This window comes from Lynx canadensis, chromosome C1 (assembly GCF_007474595.2).
Source record: "Lynx canadensis isolate LIC74 chromosome C1, mLynCan4.pri.v2, whole genome shotgun sequence".
Lineage (NCBI taxonomy): Eukaryota > Metazoa > Chordata > Mammalia > Carnivora > Felidae > Lynx > Lynx canadensis.
In genome coordinates this window covers 104,282,859-104,306,803 of record NC_044310.1, presented here as the reverse complement: position 1 = coordinate 104,306,803, position 23,945 = coordinate 104,282,859, and the positions used below count along the sequence as shown (strand labels likewise).

The window sequence follows — 23,945 nt, the reverse complement described above, 5'->3', positions numbered from 1 at the left end:
CCCAGGAAACTTTATCTCAACTGTAAGAATCAAAAATACTCAACTCTTACTCCAGTTTAAAGCCCATTTCGGGCGCCTGGGTGGCTCAGTTGGTTGAACGTCCGACTTCGGCTCAGGTCATGATCTCACAGTTTGTGGGTTCAAGCCCCGCATTGGGCTCTGTGCTGACTGCTTGCTCAAAGCCTGGAGCCTTCTTCAGATTCTGTGTCTCCTTCCCTCTCTGCCCCTCCCCTGCTCACGCTTTGTCTCACTCTGTTTCTCAAAAATAAATAAAATGTAAAAAAAAAAAAATTTTTTTTTTTAAAAAGCCCATTTGATTTCATTTGTTTATTTCATTATTTGCTTGTTGGTTGGTTTGTTTGCTTTTTAAAAAAAATTTTTTTTTAATATTTATTTATTTTGGAGAGAGACAGAATGCGAGTGGGTTAGGGACAGAGAGAGAGAGACACACAGAATCTGAAGCAGCTCCGGGCTCCGAGGTGCCAGCACAGAGCCTGACGTGGGGCTCGAACTCAGGGGCTATGAGATCATGACCTGAGCTGAAGTCAGATGCTCAAACAACTGAGCCACCCAGGTGCCCCAGGTTTGTTTGCTTTTCTAAAATACCTCTGGGTCTTGCTCTTCTCCCTCATGGCACCATCTCCCCCTACTTGCTGTATCTTTCCTCCAACCCATGGTCACCAAGGTCCTCATGGCTGAGGGGGAACTCTTCACAGGAGCACATCATAGGTTTCATTATTTACCTCCTGGCAGGTTCCCCACTCCCTTTCTCTGTGCTCATATGGGATCCTCTTTAATGATCCAGCTCTATAAACTATCATTTTGTTTTGATTACTCTAGGCAGCTTTGGAAGAAAGCCTGGCCATTGTGGAGACCCAGACACATTTCTCTTCCATCTTTCCTTTTAAAGGAGGCATAAGAGGATTCTTCATGAGAAAATGCTGCAACTGAAAGCTGGAATACAGCAGCCCCTAGAGAAGGGACCTGCTGAGAGGAGAGTGGGTGAGCAGCAGACTCAGCCAGAGGAGACAGGGTCCTCCGCTGTGTCCCACAGCAGGTAAGAGACTCTTTGTTTAGACACTCCACCGTCAGAATTAAATCATTGCCCTCACGGCAGCTTTCAGGTCTGCATCCAGACTCTGTAGCTTAATTATAGGGCTGTCTCTTAAGACCTTCCTGAAAAGTCTTTACAGAAAAGCCTATATGGCTTTTAGTATCAATTACTTTATGTTATTCAGAGAAATTTGGTTTTATTCTAAATAACAATGCATGTATTCACCAAATATATCACCTTCGAGGATGTTTGGGATTTCATGGAATTCTTCCAGTCATGTGAGTAGCGTCTCTTTTCTGCATTGACAGGGACACCTAAGAATCTCCTGTTCTGTCAGGAGATTTCAGGACAATCAGATTGTCCCTGGTTTCTGGTCTGGCAATTTTGATAAGTTCAATTTTTTTTTTATTTTTTTTAACGTTTTATTTATTTTTGAGACAGAGAGAGACAGAGCATGAACAGGGGAGGGTCAGCGAGAGGGAGACACAGAATCTGAAACAGGCTCCAGGCTCCGAGCTGTCAGCACAGAGCCCGACGCGGGGTTTGAATTCACTGACCATGGGATCATGACCTGAGCCGAAGTGGGCCGCTTAACCGACTAAGCCACCCAGGCGCCCCGATAAGTTCAATTCTTAAAATAAGCTTACAAAATTGTCAAATAATGGCTGGTTGGCTTGACTTGTCAGCGTTTTTTTTTTTTTTTTTTAATTTTTTTTTTTTTTCAACGTTTATTTATTTTTGGGACAGAGAGAGACAGAGCATGAATGGGGGAGGGGCAGAGAGAGAGGGAGACACAGAATCGGAAACAGGCTCCAGGCTCTGAGCCATCAGCCCAGAGCCTGACGCGGGGCTCGAACTCCCGGACCGCGAGATCGTGACCTGGCTGAAGTCGGACGCTTAACCGACTGCGCCACCCAGGCGCCCCAACTTGTCAGCGTTTTTAATGGCTGTATGTTTATAGCTTTTCAAAGGCATTAAAATGATATGGAGTTAATGCATTATACATTTACCTGTGAACACCAGTTACTGACATACTACATCATAACTAACTTGCTTAGTGGTTGGAGCACAGATTTAAAGGTGATAAAATTCAGCTTCACGCTCCATTGGGTACTGTCAATATGTACCACTTAAATTTCCCTGACCCAGAGAAGAATGTTAGAGCTAAAATAACCTTAGAGTCACTTAGTCTCATTTCCTCATTTCAGACCTGAGAACATTCAAGCCCAAAGATATGGTTGCTTGATCAAAGTTGCACAATAGCCTTTTTTGCAGAAATAATATTAAAATCTTGGACTCTTAATTCACAAAGCCTATACCTACTTTGTGAAATACATTTAAAAAATCATATTCTCATGATTATTTTCATAAAGTCTTTATTTTTAGAGCAGTTTTAAGTTCAGAGCAAAACTGAGTGGAAAGTACAAAGAATTTCCATATATACCCCGTCCCTGCACATGCATAGCCTCCACCCCCACTATCAACATCCTGCACCAAAGTAGTATATTTGTTAAAATCCATGAACCTACATCGACACATCATTATCACTGAGAGTCATAGTAGTTTACATTAGGGTTCATTCTTGGTGGTGTACATTCTTCGGGTTTTGACAAAAGTATAATGATGTGTATTCACCATTATAGAAACATATAGAATGACTGTTCATTGCCCTAAAAATACTCTGTGCTCTGCCTATTCATTCCTTCCTCCTTCCTAATCCCTGGCAGCCACTGATCTTTTTACTGTTTCCATAGTTTTGCCTTTTCCAGAATGTCATAGAGTTGCAAGCATACACTATGTAGCTTTTTCAGATTGGCTTCTTTCATTTAATAATATACAAATTTTGGTTCCTTCATGTCTTTTCATAGTTTGATTGCTCCTTTCTCATTAGTGTTAATAATACTACATTTTTGGGGCGCCTGGGTGGCGCAGTCGGTTAAGCGTCCGACTTCAGCCAGGTCACGATCTCGCGGTCCGGGAGTTCGAGCCCCGCGTCAGGCTCTGGGCTGATGGCTCAGAGCCTGGAGCCTGCTTCCGATTCTGTGTCTCCCTCTCTCTCTGCCCCTCCCCCATTCATGCTCTGTCTCTCTCTGTCCCCAAAATAAATAAACATTAAAAAAAAATTTTTTTTTTAAATAAAAAAAATAAAAAATAATAAAAAAAAAAGAAATAATACTACATTTTTTTCTGGATGTGCCAGTTTATTTATAAATTCACCTACTAAAAGATAAATATCTTGGTTGCTTCCAAGTTTTGGCAATTATGAATAAAGCTGCTATAAGCATTGTGTGCAGATTTTTATGTGGACATAAGTTTTCAACTCATTTGAGTAAATAGTGAGGATACAGTTTCTGGATCATATATGGTTTGTAAGAAACCACAAAACCATCTTCCAAAGTGGCTGTAGCATACTCAGTCACCAGTGAGTGAGAGGATCTGCTGCTCCACATCCTCACTAGTATTTGGTGTTACCAATGCTCGAGATTTTTACCATTCTAACATGTAGTAGTGTCTCATTGTTATTTTAATTTGCAATTCCATAATGACATAAGATGCTGAGGATTTTTCTTTTACTTATTTGCCATCTGCATATCTTCTTTGATGTCTGTTCGGGTCTTTTGTCCATTATTTGATTGGATTGTTCATTTTCTTGTTGTTGAGTTTGGGGAGTTCTTTGTATAATTTTGACAACAGTCCTTTATCAGATAGGTCGTTTGCAAATATTTTATCCATGTCTGTGATTTGTCTTCTTATTCTCTTGACCATGCATTTTGCAGAGTGAAAGTTTTAAATTATAATCAAGTCCAGATTATTAATTATTTATTTTATGGATTGTGCCTTTTGATATTTGTGTTTATTTTTTTTTTCCAACGTTTATTTATTTTTGGGACACAGAGAGACAGAGCATGAACGGGGGAGGGGCAGAGAGAGGGAGACACAGAATCGGAAACAGGCTCCGGGCTCTGAGCCATCAGCCCAGAGCCTGACGCGGGGCTCGAACTCACGGACCGCGAGATCGTGACCTGGCTGAAGTCGGACGCTTAACGGACTGCGCCACCCAGGCGCCCCGATATTTGTGTTTAAAGAGTCATCACCAAACTCAAGATCAGTTAGACTTTCTGCTTTGTTATCTTCTAGGAGGTTTATATTTTGTGTTTTACGTTTAGACCTATATGTATTTTGAGCTAATTTTTGTAAAGAATGTAAAGTCCTGTCTAGGTTCAATTTTTTGCATGTAGGTATCCAATTGTCTAGCACCGTTTGTTGAAGGATTATCTTTTCTTCATTGTTCTGCCTTTGTTCCTTTGTCAAAGATCAGTCAACTGTATTTTTGTGGGTCTGTTTCTGGGCTGTTTTGTTCCACTGATTTGTTTATTCTTTCACCAATGTCACACTTTCTGGATTACTTGTACCTTGATCATAAGTCTTGCAGTCGTGGTGTCAGTCCTCTGACTTTGTTCTTCAATATTATGTTGGCTGTTCTGCTTCTTTTGCCTCTCCATGTAAATCTTAGAATTGGTTTGTCAATAGCCACAGAATAACTTGCTGGGATTTTGATTTGAATGTTTGGATGAAGTTGGGAAGAACTGACATCTTGACAATGTTGAGTCTTCCTATCCATAAACATGGAATATCTTTCCGTTCATTTAGTGCTTGTTTGATTTCCTTTTATCAGAGCTTTGTTATTTTCCTTATATAGATAGATCTTGTACATATTCTGTTAGAGTTTTACAAAAGTATGTCATTTGGGGGTGCTAAGGTAAATGGTATTGTTTTCAATTTCAAACTCCACTTGTTAATTGCTGGTATATAGGAAAGCAACTGATTTTTGCATATTAACCTTGTATTCTGCAACCTGACTTTAATCACTTTCTAGTTCCAAGAGGTTTTTTTTGTCAATCCTTTCGATTTTCTACATCGACAATTGTGTCATTTGCAAACAAAGACAGTTTTATTTCTTCCTTTCCAATCTGTAAACCTTTTATTTGCTTTTGTTTGTTTGTTTCATTGCATTATCTAGGACTTCCAATATGATGTTTAAAAGGAGTGGTGAGAGGGGACCCCTAACCTTATTTCTGATCCGAGTGGAAAAGCTTCTACTTTCTTACCACTAAGTATGATGCTGGCTGTTTGTTTTTTGTAAATATTCTTTATCAAGCTGAGGAAATTGTTCCTTCTATTCTTAGTTTGCCAAAATATTTTTTTCTCATTTCATCATGAATGGGTGTTGTATTTTGTCAAATGTTTTTTCTGCATCTATTAATATGATCATATGATTTTTCTTCATTAGCCTGAATTACAGCAATTGATTTTCAGATGTTGAAGTCAGCTCTCCATCTGGAATACATCTCACTTGGTGTGTTACATAATTCATCAAATACATTGTTGTATTCAATTTACTAATGTTTTGCTGGAGATTTTTGTACCGGTGTTCATGAGAGATATTGTTCTGTAAGGTGTTTTTTTTTTCTTATAATGTCATTGTCTGGTTTTGATAATAGGGTAATGTTAACCTCATACAATGAGTTAGAAAATATCTCCTCTGGTTCTATCTCCTATAGAAAGCCTGTAGAGAATTGGTATAATTGTTTCCTTACATGTTTGGTAGAATTCACTGTGAGCTCATCTGGGCCCAGTGCTTTCTGTTTTGGAAGGTTATTAATTATTGATTCAATGTGTCTAATATACATAGGTCTATTCATATTGTTTATTTATTCTTGTGTGAACTTTGGCAGATTGTGCTTTTTAAGGAATTGGACCATTTCATCTAGGTTATCAAATTTGTGGCCATAGAGTTGTTCATAGCATTTCTTAATTATCCTTTCGGTGCGCATCAGCTCTAGAGTGATCCTCTCTTTTATTTCTGGTATTAGTAATTTGTGATCTTCTCTCTCTTTTTCCTTTTCTCTAGCCTGCCTAGAGGCTCATTGATTTTACTGATCTTTTCAAATAACCATATTTTTTAAAAATTACCTAAATAAATTTTGTCATTGTAATAAGTATTATTTATTATTGAGAAACTGGATGGGAATAAATAATAAACCTATAGAATCCAGAATAATAAGTGTATTCCAGAAAAAAGGCCTTGCCTTAAAAGTGGAATAGCCTTGTTTATCTCAGAGACCCCTAAAACTCAGAGCAAGAGGATGCATGGTACTGATAAAGAACACTAGAGTGAGAGTTTGGAACCAAAATTTGTAATAATGATCCTTCCACCAACTAATGATGGAAGCTCAGGTGTATTTCTCCCCACTCCAACTTTACTGAGATATTATCAACATATATCAGATACATTTCTTACACTTTGTGAGTCTCGATGTCTTCATCTATAAAATAAGATGAGGCCTTTTCCTGCACTAGTATTGTCCACATCTTGAACTGGGATGTTAAAGGGTTTATTAACTTAGTAATTGCAATCAGGACCAAGTCTTAGCCCCTTGTGCACGTATGTATCTGTGTATGTGTGTGTGCACATGTGTGTGTGTGGTTTTTTTTTAAGCTTATTTATTTATTTTGAGAAAGAGAGAGAGGAGGGGCATAAAGAGAGGGAGAGAGAGAATCCCAAGCAAGCTCCATGCTGTCAGCGCAGAGCCTGATGCGGGCTTGAACTCATGAGCTGTGAGATCATGACCTGAGCCAAAACCAAGAGTCAGATGCTTAACCAACTGAGCCACCCAGGCCTCCCCACGTGTGTGTTTTTTGCAAGAGAACACTATGTCAATATTATATCCTGAGGTCTCAGAGCTGAAAGAACAGATGGGAGGAGCATCTTCTTGGTTAGAAAAAGAGAGTAATGAGAGGTGATGAGGGGACCTGGGTAGCCAAAGTTGGTATAAATGAGAAAGTTAGAGGGAGTTGAATGTCAAAAATCTAGAAATAGCAAGATTGAAACCACTAGATCACTAAAATATTAGTTAGAGTTTATTGTGCACATAAAAGTAGTTTGCCACTGGGAGCTCTCAAACCAACAGTGGAATGAGGCTCAAAGGTATATTGTTATAAGACACCTTATATAGTGAGAATGCATAGGTTATTTATTATTTCCAATGATTGGTTACATCATTAGAGTTTTCCTAATGATTGAGGATTGGTTAAAAGTGACCACCTCATGCCAATTTGGGGGAACAGCTTGAATTTCATCTGTGATTTTCAGAGGCATGTGCAAGAAGTGGCCCAAGGTAATTTTCGCTTGTTTTGCAGAATAAGCTAGGTTTGGATTCAGTAATTTTCCTAATAGCATGACAAAAATATCACGGTCATTATCTATTTTAAAATCTGTACTGTTGTATATGGAAGTCTAATCTCCATTGTCTGAGTCAAACCAAAGTGTGTGATTATAGAGTGAGTCTAGAACATGCCCTAAATTACGTCCAGTACCATGAAGGCTTGCTGTGCATAGACAGATTGCCAACAATGAAGTTTGCAATGATTATGGGCCATCCTTTGGCTTCCAAAGTTCCTCCCAGTACCAGATTAACTGGCTGTAAGTATTAATTGAATGGCCAAGGCATGGATACCAAACCTTTTTGTAAAGCCATTTTCCGGTCATCCAAGCATGTATAGGAGCTGGTTCTAACACTGAGAGTCTTCCTGAGCATTTAAGTGTCTACATAACCAACAATCATTTTGATTAGTAAAGGAAGGTATGCATTGAATGGTAGGCCTTAGTGGGTAGAGAAAATCCCTAACAGAAAAAGGAACATGGGTGTGAATGTTCTGTATTAATTTGTAAAGCAGTAATATCACAGTAATTGTTATAAAAATGAGTCCTGGAAAAAGATAGGGGATCTAACAGAATCTTGTTCTGTGTTCTTTGCCTTGTCTGCTCCAAGGGAAATTTTTTTTTCCTGGAAATCCTTAATGTTAAGTTAGCCGTAGGTTGACAAGTCCAAGAGTTGAGGGGGAGGGGGTTTCTCTTGGATTGAGAGACATGGACCCAAGGTTTAATACCCAGTAATTTAACTAGTGTATGAAAAAACAGAACCTGGTAGAGCCCTTTTCATAGAGGTTCAAGTGTTGTTTTTCATTTATATCTGTTTCAGAATACCCAGTCTCCAGGTTCTAGTGTATGAAGTATAAAGTTTTCACCAGGCACAGAAGGTCTCTAAAAACCTCCTTGACCTGTTGAATATAAGTTTTTGAATATTGTGTCAGTACTTTAAAGTCATATTAGAATTTACAAGGGCAGGATGTGCATGGGGCTTTATCATTAAAGGCATGGATTCATAAGGTGTTAATTTATGTTTCCCAAAAGGTGTTGATCTCATAAGGCCTAAGGGTAACACTTTAGGCTAAGGTGTTCCTGTGGTTTCAGTCAATTTTGCCAGTTTTACTCTTAGGATATCATTGGTACATTGAACCTTCCCTAAAGACTGAGGGTGATAGAGACAATGATAGTGTCATAACGTTTGAATAACCTTGTTTAGTTGTTTTATAACCTATCCAGGTAAACTGAGTCCTTTATCACTTGAAATTTCATCTGAGATTCCCCACAGTGGAAAAGGATTTTCTAATAATTTCCTTGAGACTGTGGTGATCATCAGCTTGCCAACATGGGAATCCTTCTACCCATCTAGAAAATAGATATACCATTACAAGTACATAGTGATAGCCCACAGAAGGAGAATTTTGAAAAAGTATCAAATGAAATTGTTCAAATGGTCCAGACAGTGGGGGAGCAGCCCCTGGAATTAGGTTAAATGGTTTCTCCCAGGTTATATGATTGACAGGTTAATCATTGAATATAAACCCATCATGCGAATTTAGAACAATCACCCCACTAATATTTTTTCAGAATTCAAGACATTTGGTCAATTCCATGGTGGGTAGTCACATGAAGCACTTGCAAGAGTGGTGATGGAGGGATTCAGGAGGCACCAGCCAGTCATGTGTACCCTCCCCAAATCCTCTTTTTATGATAAATCTGTATCCTTCTTGGTGCCACTTTTGGTTTTCAGCATCAGATACCATTTTTTGTCTATTACACAGTTGTCTTAAGTAATCTGATGTGGATCTACAGTGGAGTATAGGTTATGGAAATTCAGGAGAATGGCTTTACCAAAAGGTTTAGTATCTGTCCCTTGGCCATTTTATGGCGTTTATTTAAAGTTCTGGTACCTTAGGAATCTCTTGAGTAGGAACCTTAGCATGAAAGTCAGCCATTTGTTTTGGGGGGCACCTGTCTGGCTCAGTCGGTGGAACACGTGACTCTTGATCTCAGGGTTGTGAGTGTGAGCCCCACACTGGGTGTAGAGACTACTTGGGAGGAAAAAAAAAGTTTTTGTTTCCAGAGCATACCACAGTGATGAACTACTCTGAAGATATACCTGCTATTCGTGTAAATATTTGCAGTTTTTTCTTTTGTCAATTCACAGGCTCCAGTGAGAGCCAAACAACTCTGCAGGTAGGGCTGAATTAAATAAAGGAAGGGCTCCTCTTTCTAGTAATTCATGTTGCGTAGTGACAGCATATTTGTCTTGATATTTTCCTTCAGAGTTTTTGGCATAGAGTACTAAATCCAGACAGGCCAATAGGGTTTCTTGTAAATCTAATCTAAGAGTTTGATTTGAGGAGACAAATTCAACAGTTATGAGTCTCTCCTTTGTTTTTTTTGTTTTTTTGTTTTTAATTTATTTATTTTGGGGACAGAGAGAGACAGAGCATGAACGGGGGAGGGGCAGAGAGAGAGGGAGACACAGAATCTGAAACAGGCTCCAGGCTCTGAGCCATCAGCCCAGAGCCTGACGCGGGGCTCGAACTCACGGACGGTGAGATCGTGACCTGGCTGAAGTCGGACGCTTAACCGACTGCGCCACCCAGGCGCCCCTCTCCTTTGTTTAATAAGGGTAGGAAGGTAGCAAGATTTGAGGAGACGCAGGAAAGAACACTCAGGAGACAGGAGGAGGATCTCACAAGATGTTGTCTACTAGCTGAGAAATGGTATGTATGCTCAGTGTTTGGCAAACTTTCTACAGCATGAGGAACCTATAGATTTATTTCATTTCCTGAACAAGTTTCAAGGAGAATTCCATAATTTTAGCAGATGCAGCTACGCCCTTTAAACAATTTGGGTATGCCCTGGCCTTTGGATGCAATTATAAGCTATAATAGGCTATAGGTCTATTTTTTCCTTCATTTCTTGAGTAAGGGCTCCCAAAACTGATTGTTACATTCTTGAACAAACAACGTAAAAGGTTTAGTATAGTGAGGAAGTCCCAATGAAGGAAGATTCGGTAATGCCCATTTAATTTCAGTAAAGGCTTCCTCACGTTTGTTTTCCAAGGAAGAGGTTCTTGAGCATTAATCTTAGTTCATAGAGTAGAGAAGCTAACTAGGAAAGGTTAGGGACCCAGGACTGACAATATTCTGCAAGTCTGAGGGCATTTATATTTCACAGAGCTCCCCAAGTGAGGACAGGATCTTTCTTAGGGGCAAGGGTTTTTTGCATCAGTGGAAAATGCATACGATCCCTGAGAGGACATTTAGGACAGGAACACAGTGAGAGATGAGTGGAGGTTTGTAAGAACTTCTCTTTTCCAGAATTGGAAAAATGTTTACTGAGAGCCTCCTTTGTGTTCGGCTGTGTCCATAAGATGACCAAAATACTCCAGGCTCTGAAAGAGCTCTTAGTCTAGGAACCAGCATCTGCCTAATGATGTGAGAAATGTTGGTCAGAAATGTGAATAAAGTATAGCATCATTTAGAAGATCCAAATAGAGTTTGATGCTTCCTGGGGGTGACCTGTCCTGATCGCCATCCTGGCTCTTTCCAGTGCCTGGATTAATGTACTAAACCAGTGACTCTGGGCTTCAGGAAAATTTCACCTCCTCAGGAAATAACTAGCACCCATGCTCCCTGTTAGCACAATACAGATTACACTGCCAAGGTCTCCAAGAGAAACTGGTGAAATCAGAAGCCATTGATTCTGCTCTGGCACACCTGCGGAAACCGAGGGGACGTCAGGTTGGTCTGATAAACTCACCATTACCAAAGTAATGATAATATGTCTTTGATAAGTTAAATGCTCTACTGGGATTGCTGTCCTCATCCCAACATTTAAAATAAAGTTTGGGGCGCCTTGGTGACTCAGTCAGTTAAACATCCAACTCTTGATTTCAGCTCGGATCATGATCTCACTGTTAGTTTGAGCCTCACAGTGGGCTCTGCGCTGATGGTGTGGAGCCTGCTTAGGATTCTGTCTCCCTTTCTCTCTGTCCTTCCCTGCTTGCTATCTCTCTCAAAATAAATAAAAATTAACTTAAAGTCAATCCTGACCATATTTCTAAAAAGGCGAAATAGTCCTTTTGCCCTCATTTGCAGATGATGAAACTGAGGCACAAAGTAGTAAAGTGACTTTCCAAGTTTGCAGTGGGAGCATAGAGCATACTGGGGCTACAGTCTAGGCCTGCTGCTTCCTGCTTCATCCGTCCAGCTGTGTTGCCTCCCTCAGGAACAAGATGAACTAAAACCTCCTCTTCTACTCTCCTCTATGACAAATAGTAGTCGTGTTGGGCAGGATATTATGGGATACTAAATTGGTTCAGATCATTTCTTGGAGATCATTTTTCAGATCACTCTTTTGAACCCTACAAGCAAAACACTGCACTAATTAGTTACACCGGAGCATACAGACATGGTAGAATACAGTGGGTAGACTAAAGGAGCTTGAAGATGTCCTAGCAATGGAGCCTTAGCTATTTATAGGAAAAACATAGATAGGTCCATCCTGGTGAGAGAACAAGTGGTCTCTTCTCACATGATGGTTTTCCTTTCGACTTTCCAATTAAAGCCTGACTTTTTTTTACTGTACTGAAATGGTTTATTAAACTGAAGAGATGGATTGGGAACAGATTTTAAAGCAGAACTAGGGAAGAAAAGCTGATTCCATTTTCAGAAGTACAGGCCTGGGGAAAGACACTTTTAGAAGGAGGCTTTCAAACAGAAGAAGGCTTTGTTTTCCTTTCTTCATTCCCTTTGCCACATTCAGGTCCCTAAACACGTGCTAATTCAGTGTAGGGGTTTTGGGGGTGAAATTCTCTAAGTGTCTTCTGCTGAAGTACCACAACCTGTCAGCCATCTCTTTCCTCACTTACTGTTTCTTCCCCTCTTTAGGAAATGCCATTCCTTGATCCAGGATCAGGCTCGAGAGTTGACCCACCTGCGGCAGAAGATGAGAGTGGGGAGAACTTTCTCTTCCCTTCTCATTCAGCATGTCAGGAACACAGTGAAAACCTTTGAGGAGCTCCTCAGCAGCAATAAAATTGACCACTGCATGGAGCAGTGCTTCCGTGAGCAGCTGGCCAAGGGGAGCCAGCTGGCAGAGAGCCTTGCCAGCAAATTCAGCACAGGTAAGCCAGCCCCAGGGCTCAGGAAGACTTTCAGTCCCTCCCAAGGACCAAGGCTCAGACCAGCCCATATCCATCAACAAGTGACTTTTCAATCTGATGTCCCGCTCTGTAGTCACCACCTTGGAAGCGTGGTGGAGTTAGGACTGGCTGGTGAGGAGCACTGAGGAGAAGCACACCGGATTGAGGATGCCCAGATGAAGGCCACAGCCCTGCCATGTCTCATGGGATATGGCCACTCGGGCAAAAGGCATCTCTGGCAGGTGATAGCATTTATCTGAAACTAACTGGCAGAAAGGGAGGTAGAACAGGGGCAGCTGGGTGCTGTGAACAGAGCCCCAAACCAGGATCTGAAGACCCTGGCTCTAGCCTGTATGTGTTCATTGCCAGCTCCGGACACGTTCATATTTCTCTTGATTTCTGTTTCCTCACAAAAAAAGTTAGGTCAAATAATGCCAGCATGATTGTCCCAGGGATCAGATCAGCAATATTAATCAGTGCACTTCAAAAACATGATCAAACAACCATGCTGATTTGGGCATAGTTTAGACACTGTATAGACTGGTACCTGGTTGTGGGAACATTAGTTCAGGTGCCTTTTTCATAGAATAGTCCCTGGAGCACCAAGGACGCATAGGCTTGAGGCCACTGTGTGGGCTCCTGGTGGCAGGTGCAGAGGTGGGACAGGGATGTCTGTCACCTCTACAGAGATAGGAGTAGGTTCTGCGTGAAAACTGTGGCCGAGCACACAGAGGCAGGACTGGGAACCAGCTCTGTGGCAGAACTGGGAGACTCTGGTTGGAGTGGTCCAGAGCCACCAGACAAGTAGCTCAAGACCTGTAGGAAAAGAGACATTTAGCTTTTGACTCTGATCCAGGGCAGAGCAAGTAAAAATAATGGCCTTTGTGGTGGGCTCAGGAAAGCCCACCAGACAAGTTCTCCAAAGTCTTGAGCCAATGTCTCCTGAGAAGATTCAGAGTATCTTGGACTGGAGCATCAAATAGTCACGTCTCATCCCAGAGAAAATTCAGAGTTTGTAATCTGGGAAATAAGACCTGCTTAAATTATGACTGGTCCTTTTTGAATCTGGTTTTCAGATGACTGCATAAGTGAGAAGAATCAAACAGGACACATGCTGCGGACCCTCAGGTAACTCTAGATTCTCAGGGGCTGTGAAACATAATCTGGTGAAGGATTTATAAGCAGGAGCTCTCACATCCCATAAAAAAACAGATGGCTGATTATCATTATGTCTCCTTGGTGATGAAGTGGTCTCGTTTCTTTTTTTTTTTAATTTATTGTTATTTTGGTCCCATTCTCATATTCAATCACCAATTTAGCAATACAGAGCTGCTCTAACCTTAGGAGTCTCCTGTACCCCCGGGGATCAGCTTTGATTTCTCTCAGATCTTTAAAGACCAGAGTGAGGGGCGCCTGGGTGGCTCAGTCGGTTGAGCATCCGACTTCGGCTCAGGTCATGATCTCACGGTCCGTGAGTTCGAGCCCCACGTCGGGCTCTGTGCTGACAGCTCAGAGCCTGGAGCCTGTTTCAGATTCTGTGTCTCCCTCTCTCTCTGACCCTCCCCCGTTCATGCTCTGTCTCTCCCTGTCTCAAAAATAAATAAACGTTAAGAGAAAAAAAAAAGATATTAAAAAAAAAAAAAAGTAAAGACCAGAGTGAGATTATATCTGGTTTCTTTAAGGGTGACCCAAGAGGTACTGGCACATGATAAATAGCTACAAATTTTTCTTGCAAAAAAAGAGATTTATACTCCATGACCATACTTAGGGAAGGAAGTCTAGAAAGTACAAGACACCTAGGAAGCCGCATTGCCTTGGGAAGCAGTTTTAAACAGGCCACTGCAAATACTACTGAGCACATCGTGTTCACAGAGTGTGAACCTCTGGTTGTCTTATGAAGGAACCATGAATGTTATTTAAGGGGCCTAATGGGTCTTCTCTCTTCCTCAGGATGTTTGTGGCCAAGGCACTGGGCAACTGTTGTCCTCCCCTGTCCCCCACTCTCCACCCCCAAACAAATGGTTTGCCTTCTCCTCTGAAGGAACAGTCTCCTTGACTTCTGGGGCTTCTCCCATGGGCTGCCAGATTGCTATAGCTATGTCATTCAGGTGACCTTTATTTTCCCTCTGTTTTTCTTACCCCGCCAGTATCTTAAGGGAGATGCATACAAAGGGTAAAGTGCCAGAAGCTCTAAAGACCAAACAGCAGGCCCAGCCCCAGACTCTGCCCCAGATCCAGTCCAGCAGCCATGCCCAGTCTGCTGCCCATCACTTCTCCAGCAGCACCTCCCTGCTTCATGAAGAGCAAGAAGTACACCCTGCAGTGGCTGTGGCCAGTGAGTACCCAGACAGCATCCTGTTGCTAGGTGCTTGCTCCTTTGTCTACACCAAGAGTAGGTATCTTTGCAGCCAGGCCCCACAGATCCCCTGTGATGTACCTGGTGGGGCACAGGTCTGGGACTCGGTGCCAAGCACAGGCCCCAAGGGTGTCAGGCAGCTCTTCTCCATTCCTAACCCCACACGTCATCAGCCACTAGACCCCTCTGACACATACACGGTCTTGGACTTGAGGGGAGGGGTCATGAGTTGGGAAGGGAAAGGGGCAAATGCTCCCTTATCACTGCAATCCCATCATATCATGTTTCAGGCCATGGGCATGAACATCACTAATATTGGGTCTCTGATCTTGGAATCTCTGGGGTAAACAGTCACAGTTCTTATTTTCTGTTTATTACTAAACATTCTTTATCATTTGTGGATTTATAGATCCCATCCATCATCCTAATAATTCAGCTGTAATGTCCTCTGAACCCTCAGTATCTGGGACGTGTCTCAGGTTCAGGCTGAACCCATCGCCAACTTGCCTCTCCCCAGAATTCCCCAAGGAGGGCACTTGGGTAGCCTCGGTGCGGAGGAGGAGCAGCATACATTTAAAATCAAACCTTCATTTTCTCCTGCTCAGCTTTCTCTTTAATTTTCCTCCTGAGAATAGCATTTCTGTTTTTAGGGAACTGTATCAATCAAATTCTGGTGTAAATAATACTGAGAAACCAACCTTAGTCTGATTTTTTTTTCCTGAATTGACTGTTTTAAGCAATGAATGAGCCATATTGGGATTTGACCTGATACTATTCCTGTTTCTCATTTTACCCTGAGGATCAGAGCAGCATAATGTTTCCCCCGGGATTATAGCAACCAAGGAAAGAAAGGAAATTCACATTTATTGAACATCTGGTATGCTCACATTACTAACTACGCATCTTGCCTTTAATTTAATCAGCATAACCATCCTCTCAAGTAGTTGGTGGTGTCCCAGTTTTACAAGGCTGAGGACACTGAGGCTCAGTGAAGTCAGGACACTTACTGAAGAGTGGCCAGCTTGGGATGGCATTCACTGTGAGCCTGACTCAACAGCTCAGACCGTCCACCGCACAGCAGCCTGAGCAGTCAGAGACCAAGCAGGGAGGGCGTCACATCTTCGCACATATCTTTTGCTGGGTTTCTGGAGCTGGTGTTTTCCCCACTCCACTCTTTCTGACAATGGTGTAGCCTGTGCAGATGAGACAAGTCCCTATGGACATTGCACTTTCGTCCACGGATTTATGAATGAATGAGCTGTCCTTGATGTGTATGTGACATCTTCCAAGGGGCCCAGGGGAGTTTTACCTACATCCTTGAATTCAGTTGCCCAGAGTCACTTGACCCGAACTCAGGGCCATCCTGGGATACAGCAGAAGGGCAAACACACCTTCCCCCTCACCGACAATTCCCGCCACAACTGGTAGGGAAGGCCACATCTCAAGTGGCCTCATCGCATTGCATCACCCCTATTTTCTGCCACCTTCTTCTTCTCTGAGGGAGATTGAAACCCTTCTTTGTTCCATCCGAAGTCATTATCCTCTCAGAGGGGCATTGGCTTATCACTGCTCCTCCTCTGTTTTTTGGACCAAACTTTGTAGAACAGTTAACAAGCAGTGTGACTGGTGGGGCAGCTTCCCGGTGAGGTGAAACCCTTCTCACTAAAGGCTGCTCCCTGTTGCTTTCTGCGTACAGCATAGGGCATGTTTTCTGTGCATGTGGCGAGGGGAGACTGGGACGTGAAATGCTGATCACTGTCACCGATGGACCTGGGACTCCTGTGGCCGTGGTTAAGTGTCAGCTGGTTTTCTAGGGAGGGGATAAAGGAGGTTTGAAAGGGGGTGGGAAAAGAAAAAGAAAAAAGAAACAATAAATTTAGTTTACATTAAACAAAGAGAAGAGGTTGGGAATCACCTTTTGATTGAGTTCCTACATTGTTGGGCATTGTGTTAAAGACTTAATGGTAGGCTACCTTACGCTTTTTTTTCACAGTGATGCTAATTATAACTGGTTTTATGTAAGACCATACATAATGGAAGGAGAAGACCTACTGGATATTGATTCAAGTGCATAGTTCCTTAGAGGAACTTGACTTGGTTGGAAAACAAGGACTTCACTCCTATCTGCTTAGAGGAGAAACTTGCCAGACAATTTAAGCTATATTTAAGAATTATTTTTACAGTCTTGTGAGCCATTCTGGGTGAGATCCAAATCACCACTTGCCTTCCTCAGAGACCCCCTCAGCCTCAGTAGGCATCCAGAGTAGGAGGCAGGAGGAGTGGGAGCCACCAGGAGCGTCACCCTGTCTCAGTTCTCTGCACAACGGCCATAACCGGAGGCCATTTTCCCTTTCTCTTCCTCCTCCAACAACCCCCAATCGAGAACAGTCTCAGAAAGGATTAGCCACTGTGTCACTGGCAAGGGCATAGACTGTCCAGTGAATATATTACCTGTTCACAGACTAGCAAAATGCTCATCTCTTTAACCTTGTGATTTGTAAGATCTGCAGTGATTTCTGCTACAGGAGACATTTTTGAAGTGCCTCCATAGAGAGAGGCAGGAGAGTGGCCCCTGTACTTTTCCTGTGCATATATTGTGACCCTCAGATAGTACATCTAACCACGACTTCTTTGTTTTTCCTTTTTTTAAATTCAAGTATAGTTAGCATACAGCGTTATATGAGTTTCAAGTGTACAATATAGTGATTCAAGAATTCAATACATTTCTCAGTGCCAATCATGGTAATGTACTCTTTTTTTTTTATTTTATTTTATTTTTTATTTTTTTTTTCAACGTTTATTTATTTTTGGGACAGAGAGAGACAGAGCATGAACGGGGGAGGGGCAGAGAGAGAGGGAGACACAGAATCGGAAACAGGCTCCAGGCTCTGAGCCATCAGCCCAGAGCCCGACGCGGGGCTCAAACTCACGGACCGTGAGATCGTGACCTGGCTGAAGTCGGACACTTAACCGACTGCGCCACCCAGGCGCCCCGGTAATGTACTCTTAATCTCATCTATGCCACCATCCTTCACCCACCTCCTCTCTATATTTAAGAGTCTGCTTTTTGTTTATTTCTCTTTTTTTGTTCATTTGTTTTGTTTCTTAAATTTCACATATGAGTGAAATTATATGATATTTGTCTGCTCTGACTGACTTCTTTCACTTAGCATTATATCCTGTAACTCCATCCATGTTGTTGCAAATGGCAAGACTTTGCAACAAAAGGCTGAGTAATATCCCATTATATATAAATACCACATCTTCAAGGCACCTGGGTAGCTCAGTTGGTTAACTGTCTGACTTCAGCTCAGGTCAAGATCTCAGGGTTCGTGGGTTTGAGCCCTGCATCAGGCTCTGTGCTAACAGCTCAGAGCCTGGAGCCTGCTTCAGATTCTGTGTCTCTCTTTCTCTCTCTACCCCTTCCCCCGCTCATGGGTGGACACTTGGGCTGCTTCCATAATTTGGCTGTTGTAAATAATGCAGCAGTAAACATAGGGGTGCATGTATCTTTTCAAGTTAGTGTTTTTGTTTTCGTAGTATAAATACCAGGTAGTGAAATTATGGGATCATATTGGTAGTTCTACTTTTAATTTTTTGAGGAACCTCCATACTGTTTTCCACAGTGGTTACACCAGTTTGCATTCCCATGAACAGTGCACAAGAGTTCCTTTTTCTCCACATCCTCACTCGCCAACACTTATTTCTTATGTTTTTTGTTTTAACCATTCTGATGAGTGTGAGGTGGTACCTCATTGTGGTTTTGATTTGCATTTCCCTGATAATGAATGATGTTGAGCATCTTTTCATGGGTCTATTGGCCATCTGTATGTCTTTGGGAAAATGTCTATTCATGTTGTCTGTCCATTTTTTATTGGATTGCTTGGGGGGTTTGGGGGTTGAGTTATATAAGTTTTTTATATATTTTGGATATTAATAACCTCTTATTGGATACATCACTTGCAAAACATTCTCATTCAGTATGTTGTCTTTTTGTTTTGTTGATGGTTTCCTTCACTACACAAAAGCTTTAAATTTGGGGGTAGTCCCAATAGTTTAATCTTGCTTTTGTTTCCCTTCCTTATCATGAAAAATGTTGCTATGGCTGATGTTAGAGAAATGACTGCCTGTGCTTGGGGTGTCTCTCACATCTGCTCTGGTCTGAATTCCATGGATTACTGTATTAGTTTTCTAAGGCTGCTATAACAAAGTATCACAAACTGCATGTTTTAAAACAACAGACATTTGTTTTGCGCACGTTCTAAAGGCTAGAAGTCTGAAATCAAGGTGTCAGCAGGGCCATGCTCCATTTTCCTTACTTCTTCCTAGTTTCTGGTGGTTGCTGGGAGCTTCCCTTGGCTTGTAGAAACATCTCTCTGGTGTCTGCTTCCTGACTCCCTTGTCGTGTGGTTTTCTCCCCCCGTGTGACTCTATCCGTGTCTCCTCTCCTGTCCTTGTAAGGACATCAGTCATATTGAATGTAGGTCCATGCTAATCCAATATCATCTTGTCCTAAATCATTTCATCTGCGGCAACCCCATTTTCAGATACAGTCACATTCTGTGGTTCCAGGTATGGACATGACTTTGGAGGACACTATTCAACCCAGTATAATTATTTTTAAAACGCTTTATTTCTGACTTCCCATCCATTTCTTCCTCACATTCCTTTCTGGACAGATGTCAGCGCAGCCACTCCTGCTGATTCAGCATCATTGCTCAGCGACCATTCAGATGCCAGATCCACCCAGCCCTCCTATCCTCTGAGTGGCGCCACACAACTGAGTGGGACACCAGAACCTGGGTACCATGGCAGCAGTGGCCCATGGGATGAGACGAGGCCTCAGAAAATGAACGCGTCTGGGTGCCTCTCCTCCTTCTCCTCATTGTACCGGCCCAACTCCAAGCCTTCTGGTAAACACAAAAGAGTAGATGTTGACAATGGAGCCTATGGATGGGGGCGAACACATTCTTCCTGGGCCCAAGGATTCTTATTCCCCTGTTAGATCCTGGCTCACAGAAGTGGGTGAGATGAAGGGACAGTATCCTGTGGCTCAGCCAGAGAACAAGATTCCAGCCCAGTGCTGGTCCTTTCTAAGTGTGTCTCCCATTCCCCTTACCCAGAGATTCACGCTGAACAGGAGAATCCAGGAAGTCGGGCATTCTGAGGTGCTCTACAGACAGGATGAGTTGCCTCGTATTCATATGCTCCCTTTGCCCTGTGCTACAATCTTCTGCGGCCTACATGTAGACTGTTCTTGGAGTTCCCAGCTCAAGCTACCCTGGGGAAGATCTTCCTTCGGTGAAGAGCTATTTATTGTAGGATGGGAGACTATTTCTACAGTTATACACACATGCCCTTTGTATGCAATTACTGAGTCAGTCTTGCCTCTCAAATTTTGCTAGTAGTTTAGAGCCAGGCATCCTGGCACCAGTGACCCAGGGTGCACCCATGGAGAAGAATGGCTTGAAGGAGCTCAGTTCCTGGGACTGAGACAGTGTAACAATAAGACATTTGAAATTCTCAGAAAAACCTGACCCTAAGCAAAATGTCCTAGTGGATGAAGCCTATTCTTGGCCTCTTTCCCCTTCCCTTTGTGCATCCTCTGACTTCTTCAGAGGGGCTCCTTTCTCTCCTATTCCTCCTTCAGGTCCTGATACCTCCCCAGGCCCTTCCTTGTCACTCTTCACCAAAAGTGGTTAAAGGAAAATACTCAGCATCCCTTATTATTCACTGCCTGATTTAATTTCATATGCATTTACTCTAGCCTTTCTATTAGTGGATGGGTGGTAAAGGTTTTCAGTCAGGGATCATCAGGTAGGATAGGTATGAGGTAGAGAGGAGGCCTCTGGACTGTGACCAAAGGAGGTAGACCAACTGGCCAGTCCTGCCTGGAGACCTGTAGCAGTTTCCACCCTTGTTTTCCAGCCCAGGATCCATCTCCCTCAGATGTACTCAGCCTTCATCTGGGAGAAGGCCCTGTGGAGTTTCCTTCCAGAGGGCCATCTTGTGTTTGAAAGCCCAGGAGCTCTTTGAACAAAGCTGCCTGGTGCTTCCTGGTGCCCAGGTGAGAGAAGGAAGTTGACAGGAGTACAGGGATGGGCAGGGATCTTGCAGAGAAGTCCTGGGCAGGCTCCATAGCTGCCTGTGAGCAAGTGGCCTTCCTCACCTCCTACCTCTCCCATGTCTTGGTGGGATGCAACAGGGGCTGACCTACTGGAAAAGAACCTTGTTGAGATCCAGAACCTGCGCCAGCGCCTGGAGGAGTCCGTCTACATCAACGACCGCCTGCAGCAGAGGCTGGGACACGTGCTCAGCAGTGCCGACCGAGGAAAAAGTAGGAAAGGCCAAAACTGGTTCCGTCCACATCTAGAGTCTCACAAGGGCATTTAGGTTTGCAGTTAAAAAGCACATCAGTGTGCTGTACCCTAGTCTTCCTCACAGTCCACCAGAGAGGGAAGCAGGGCAGGCGCCATTGTCCCTACTCTATAAATGAAGACACTGTCTTGCCCGAGGCAGGGCTGTGTCTCACGCCCAGCACTGTCTGACATGATGCCCATTCTTGTGACTCCCTGTACATCCTGGTGCCACACCTGGCTTCTGGCCTGACTGGCAAGTGGTGGAACCAAGGCTTGCCATGATGCCCACGTCAGCCGAGGGTGGACCACATCCCACCTTCACGCCACCACCACAGGCTCTGGGTACCACCTGCCACTTCCTATATGCAAATGGCCCATGTTCCTGTGCTTTCCACATGATGCTCTCACTTGGAGACTGGTACTTCCACATCCCTTCTCCCTTGCCAAGCTCAGAAGAATGGCGACCAGGGCCCCTACAACCTCACAGCGGCAGCTGAGTGGTGGGCAAGTCCGTCCCGCAACTGCAGCCCCTGTGCATGAGTGTTTGGTCCAGCGTGGTGTGACTCATCCACATCACAACCATTTCCCAGTTCAGGCAGCCCCCAGGTTTTCTGCATGGCTGAGCCTGAAACTTTGGTGTATACAGGAAAGTACATCTTTGAGAGCATCTGTTTCCCAGATGTATGACTTTTTTGTTGTTTTTTGCTTTTTTACTCCCTGTGACAGTATCCACCTCTGGCTTCCATGGGTAGAACCCAGAGTCTGTGCCTCAGCTCTGCAACTAGAAAAGGGCCTTTGGGAAAGCAAACTGGAGCCTTCAGGCTGACAGAGGGCAAACCCCAAACTTGGTCACTTTCATGTTCCACCTTTCCACAGCAGTACCCAGTTGCAGAAGCAAGCAGAAGAGGCTGGAGAGTAAAAAAATTGCCCAGCCCCACACGGGCCAAAATTGTAAGTTATTTTCAATTTGGATAAGGCTGCTTCTTATAAGGGCCTGTCTACACATTCCTGGACTCTAAACTCTAGGAGTCACTAGCTCTGGGAAATTCACATTTCATGTATTTGTCCCTTGCTCTGTGCAATAACCAGGGAGTCACTGGCTGCGAACTGGATACCAGCTTGGTGTCTCCCTCCCTCCCTTTCCACTTCCAGCTGAGTGTGAATAAGGAAGGAAAGGGATGTCAGTTTCCGTTTGGAGCAGTCAGTGTAGAGAGTTCCCTGAGCCCTTCCTGATGTCATTGCAGCTCTGTCTCTCCTTCCGTAGGCAGTGCCCAGTCAGCTCCAGAGGTCTCCCCGGCCACCCCTCACACATGCGCTCAGAGTCACTCTTGCTGCTCTGCTCAGGACACCTTGTGACATGATGTCTGGAGGGTCCGGAAGAAAGTTCTCCAGAACTTTCCCAGCCCTATCAACAGCATTCTCGGGTGTGAACTTCGAGGCATCGACATCACCTTTAAATGAATGGATCAAATTAATAAATTCTTATTTAAAAATTATTGTTTACATATATTTATTGAATTCCTATAAAGAGCAAAATTTGTGAGGAAAGAATAAAACCCATAATGGCCAGAAGTTCATAGAAAAGGTTAAAGAAAAAATGAGATTTCGCTATTAGTTACTTAATTTTTTTGCAGAGCACTTCTTTATTATGACAATATATAAAACAAATATAACTTTAAATGTTTATAACTACAACTGTACATTACTAGGACTGCTAGTATTGTTCAGCTTGCTCAAATTTAGGGGAATAGCTTATATGTAATTCTTGAAATTCACTGACCTTCATAAAAATGTGGGATTGAAATGCATGTATACATTTTTCATGTATATAAATTTCACTCTCCTGACTTTATTCCCAGTCTCAGCATTTTCATACGTCTTTGGGGAGTTAACCAAACTCAAGGCCTTTTGTTCCTAAGAGAACTGGCAAGGTTATGTTTGCCAATGGCAACATCCTTAAAAGTTAATAATAATCACTGATCACCAATAGATTTTTTACCTCGTTCCTTCTTTCTTTAGGGCAAACGAGCTTTTACCTGGGCATTCAGTCCAACCCCCAAAGACTGAATATCCTTCAAACACCTCCCTGAAAAGCACTGTAGGGGCACGTGGGTGGCTCAGTTGGTTGAGCGTCTGACTTCAGCTCAGGTCATGATCTCATGGGTTGGTGAGTTCAAGCCCCACATCACTTCGGATCCTCTGTCCGCACCCCCCCCCCCAACGCCTCTCCCATGCTCACATTCTCTCTCTCAAAAATAAACATTTTAAAAAATTTTAAAAAAAAATTAAAGCACTTTAGCCATTTCTTTTTTTTTTTTTTTTTTTTACTTTATTTTTTAAATTTACATCCAAGTTAGCATATAGTGCAACAATGATTTCAGGAGTAGATTCCTTAGTGCCCCTTACCCATTTAGCCTCTCCCCCCTCCCACAACCCCTCCAGTAACCCTCTGTTTGTTCTCTATATTTAAGAGTCTTTTATGTCTTGTCTCCCTCCCTGTTTCTATATTATTTTTGCTTCCCTTCCCTTATGTTCATCTGTTTTGTCTCTTAAAGTCCTCATATGAGTGAAGTCATATTTGTCTTTCTCTGACTAATTTCACTTAGCATAATACCCTCTAGCTCCATCCACATAGTTGCAAATGGCAAAATTTCATTCTTTTTGATTGCCAAGTAGTAATACTCCATTGTGTATATGTACCACATCTTTTTTGTCCATTCATCCATCGATGGACATTTGGGCTCTTTCCATACTTTGGCTATTGTCAATAGTGCTGCTATGAACATTGGGGTGCATGTGCATGTGCATGT

At 42.9% G+C, this 23,945-nt stretch overlaps 1 protein-coding gene and 1 pseudogene across 1 annotated transcript; one reads left to right on the top strand and one right to left on the bottom strand.

The window, feature by feature from the left end:
* Positions 1 to 849: 849 nt before the first annotated feature.
* On the top strand, positions 850 to 22,592 carry LOC115522094 (myomegalin). Its single transcript, XM_032594373.1, has 7 exons — positions 850 to 1,057; positions 12,167 to 12,402; positions 13,497 to 13,548; positions 14,568 to 14,755; positions 19,456 to 19,689; positions 20,982 to 21,113; positions 22,400 to 22,592. The coding sequence occupies exons 1-7, from the start codon at positions 939 to 941 to the stop codon at positions 22,489 to 22,491; spliced, it is 1,053 nt and encodes a 350-aa protein (XP_032450264.1). The 5' UTR covers positions 850 to 938; the 3' UTR covers positions 22,492 to 22,592.
* Positions 22,593 to 23,033: 441 nt separating this feature from the next.
* The window catches only part of LOC115519790, a 30,157-nt pseudogene continuing 29,245 nt past the window's right edge, over positions 23,034 to 23,945 (bottom strand).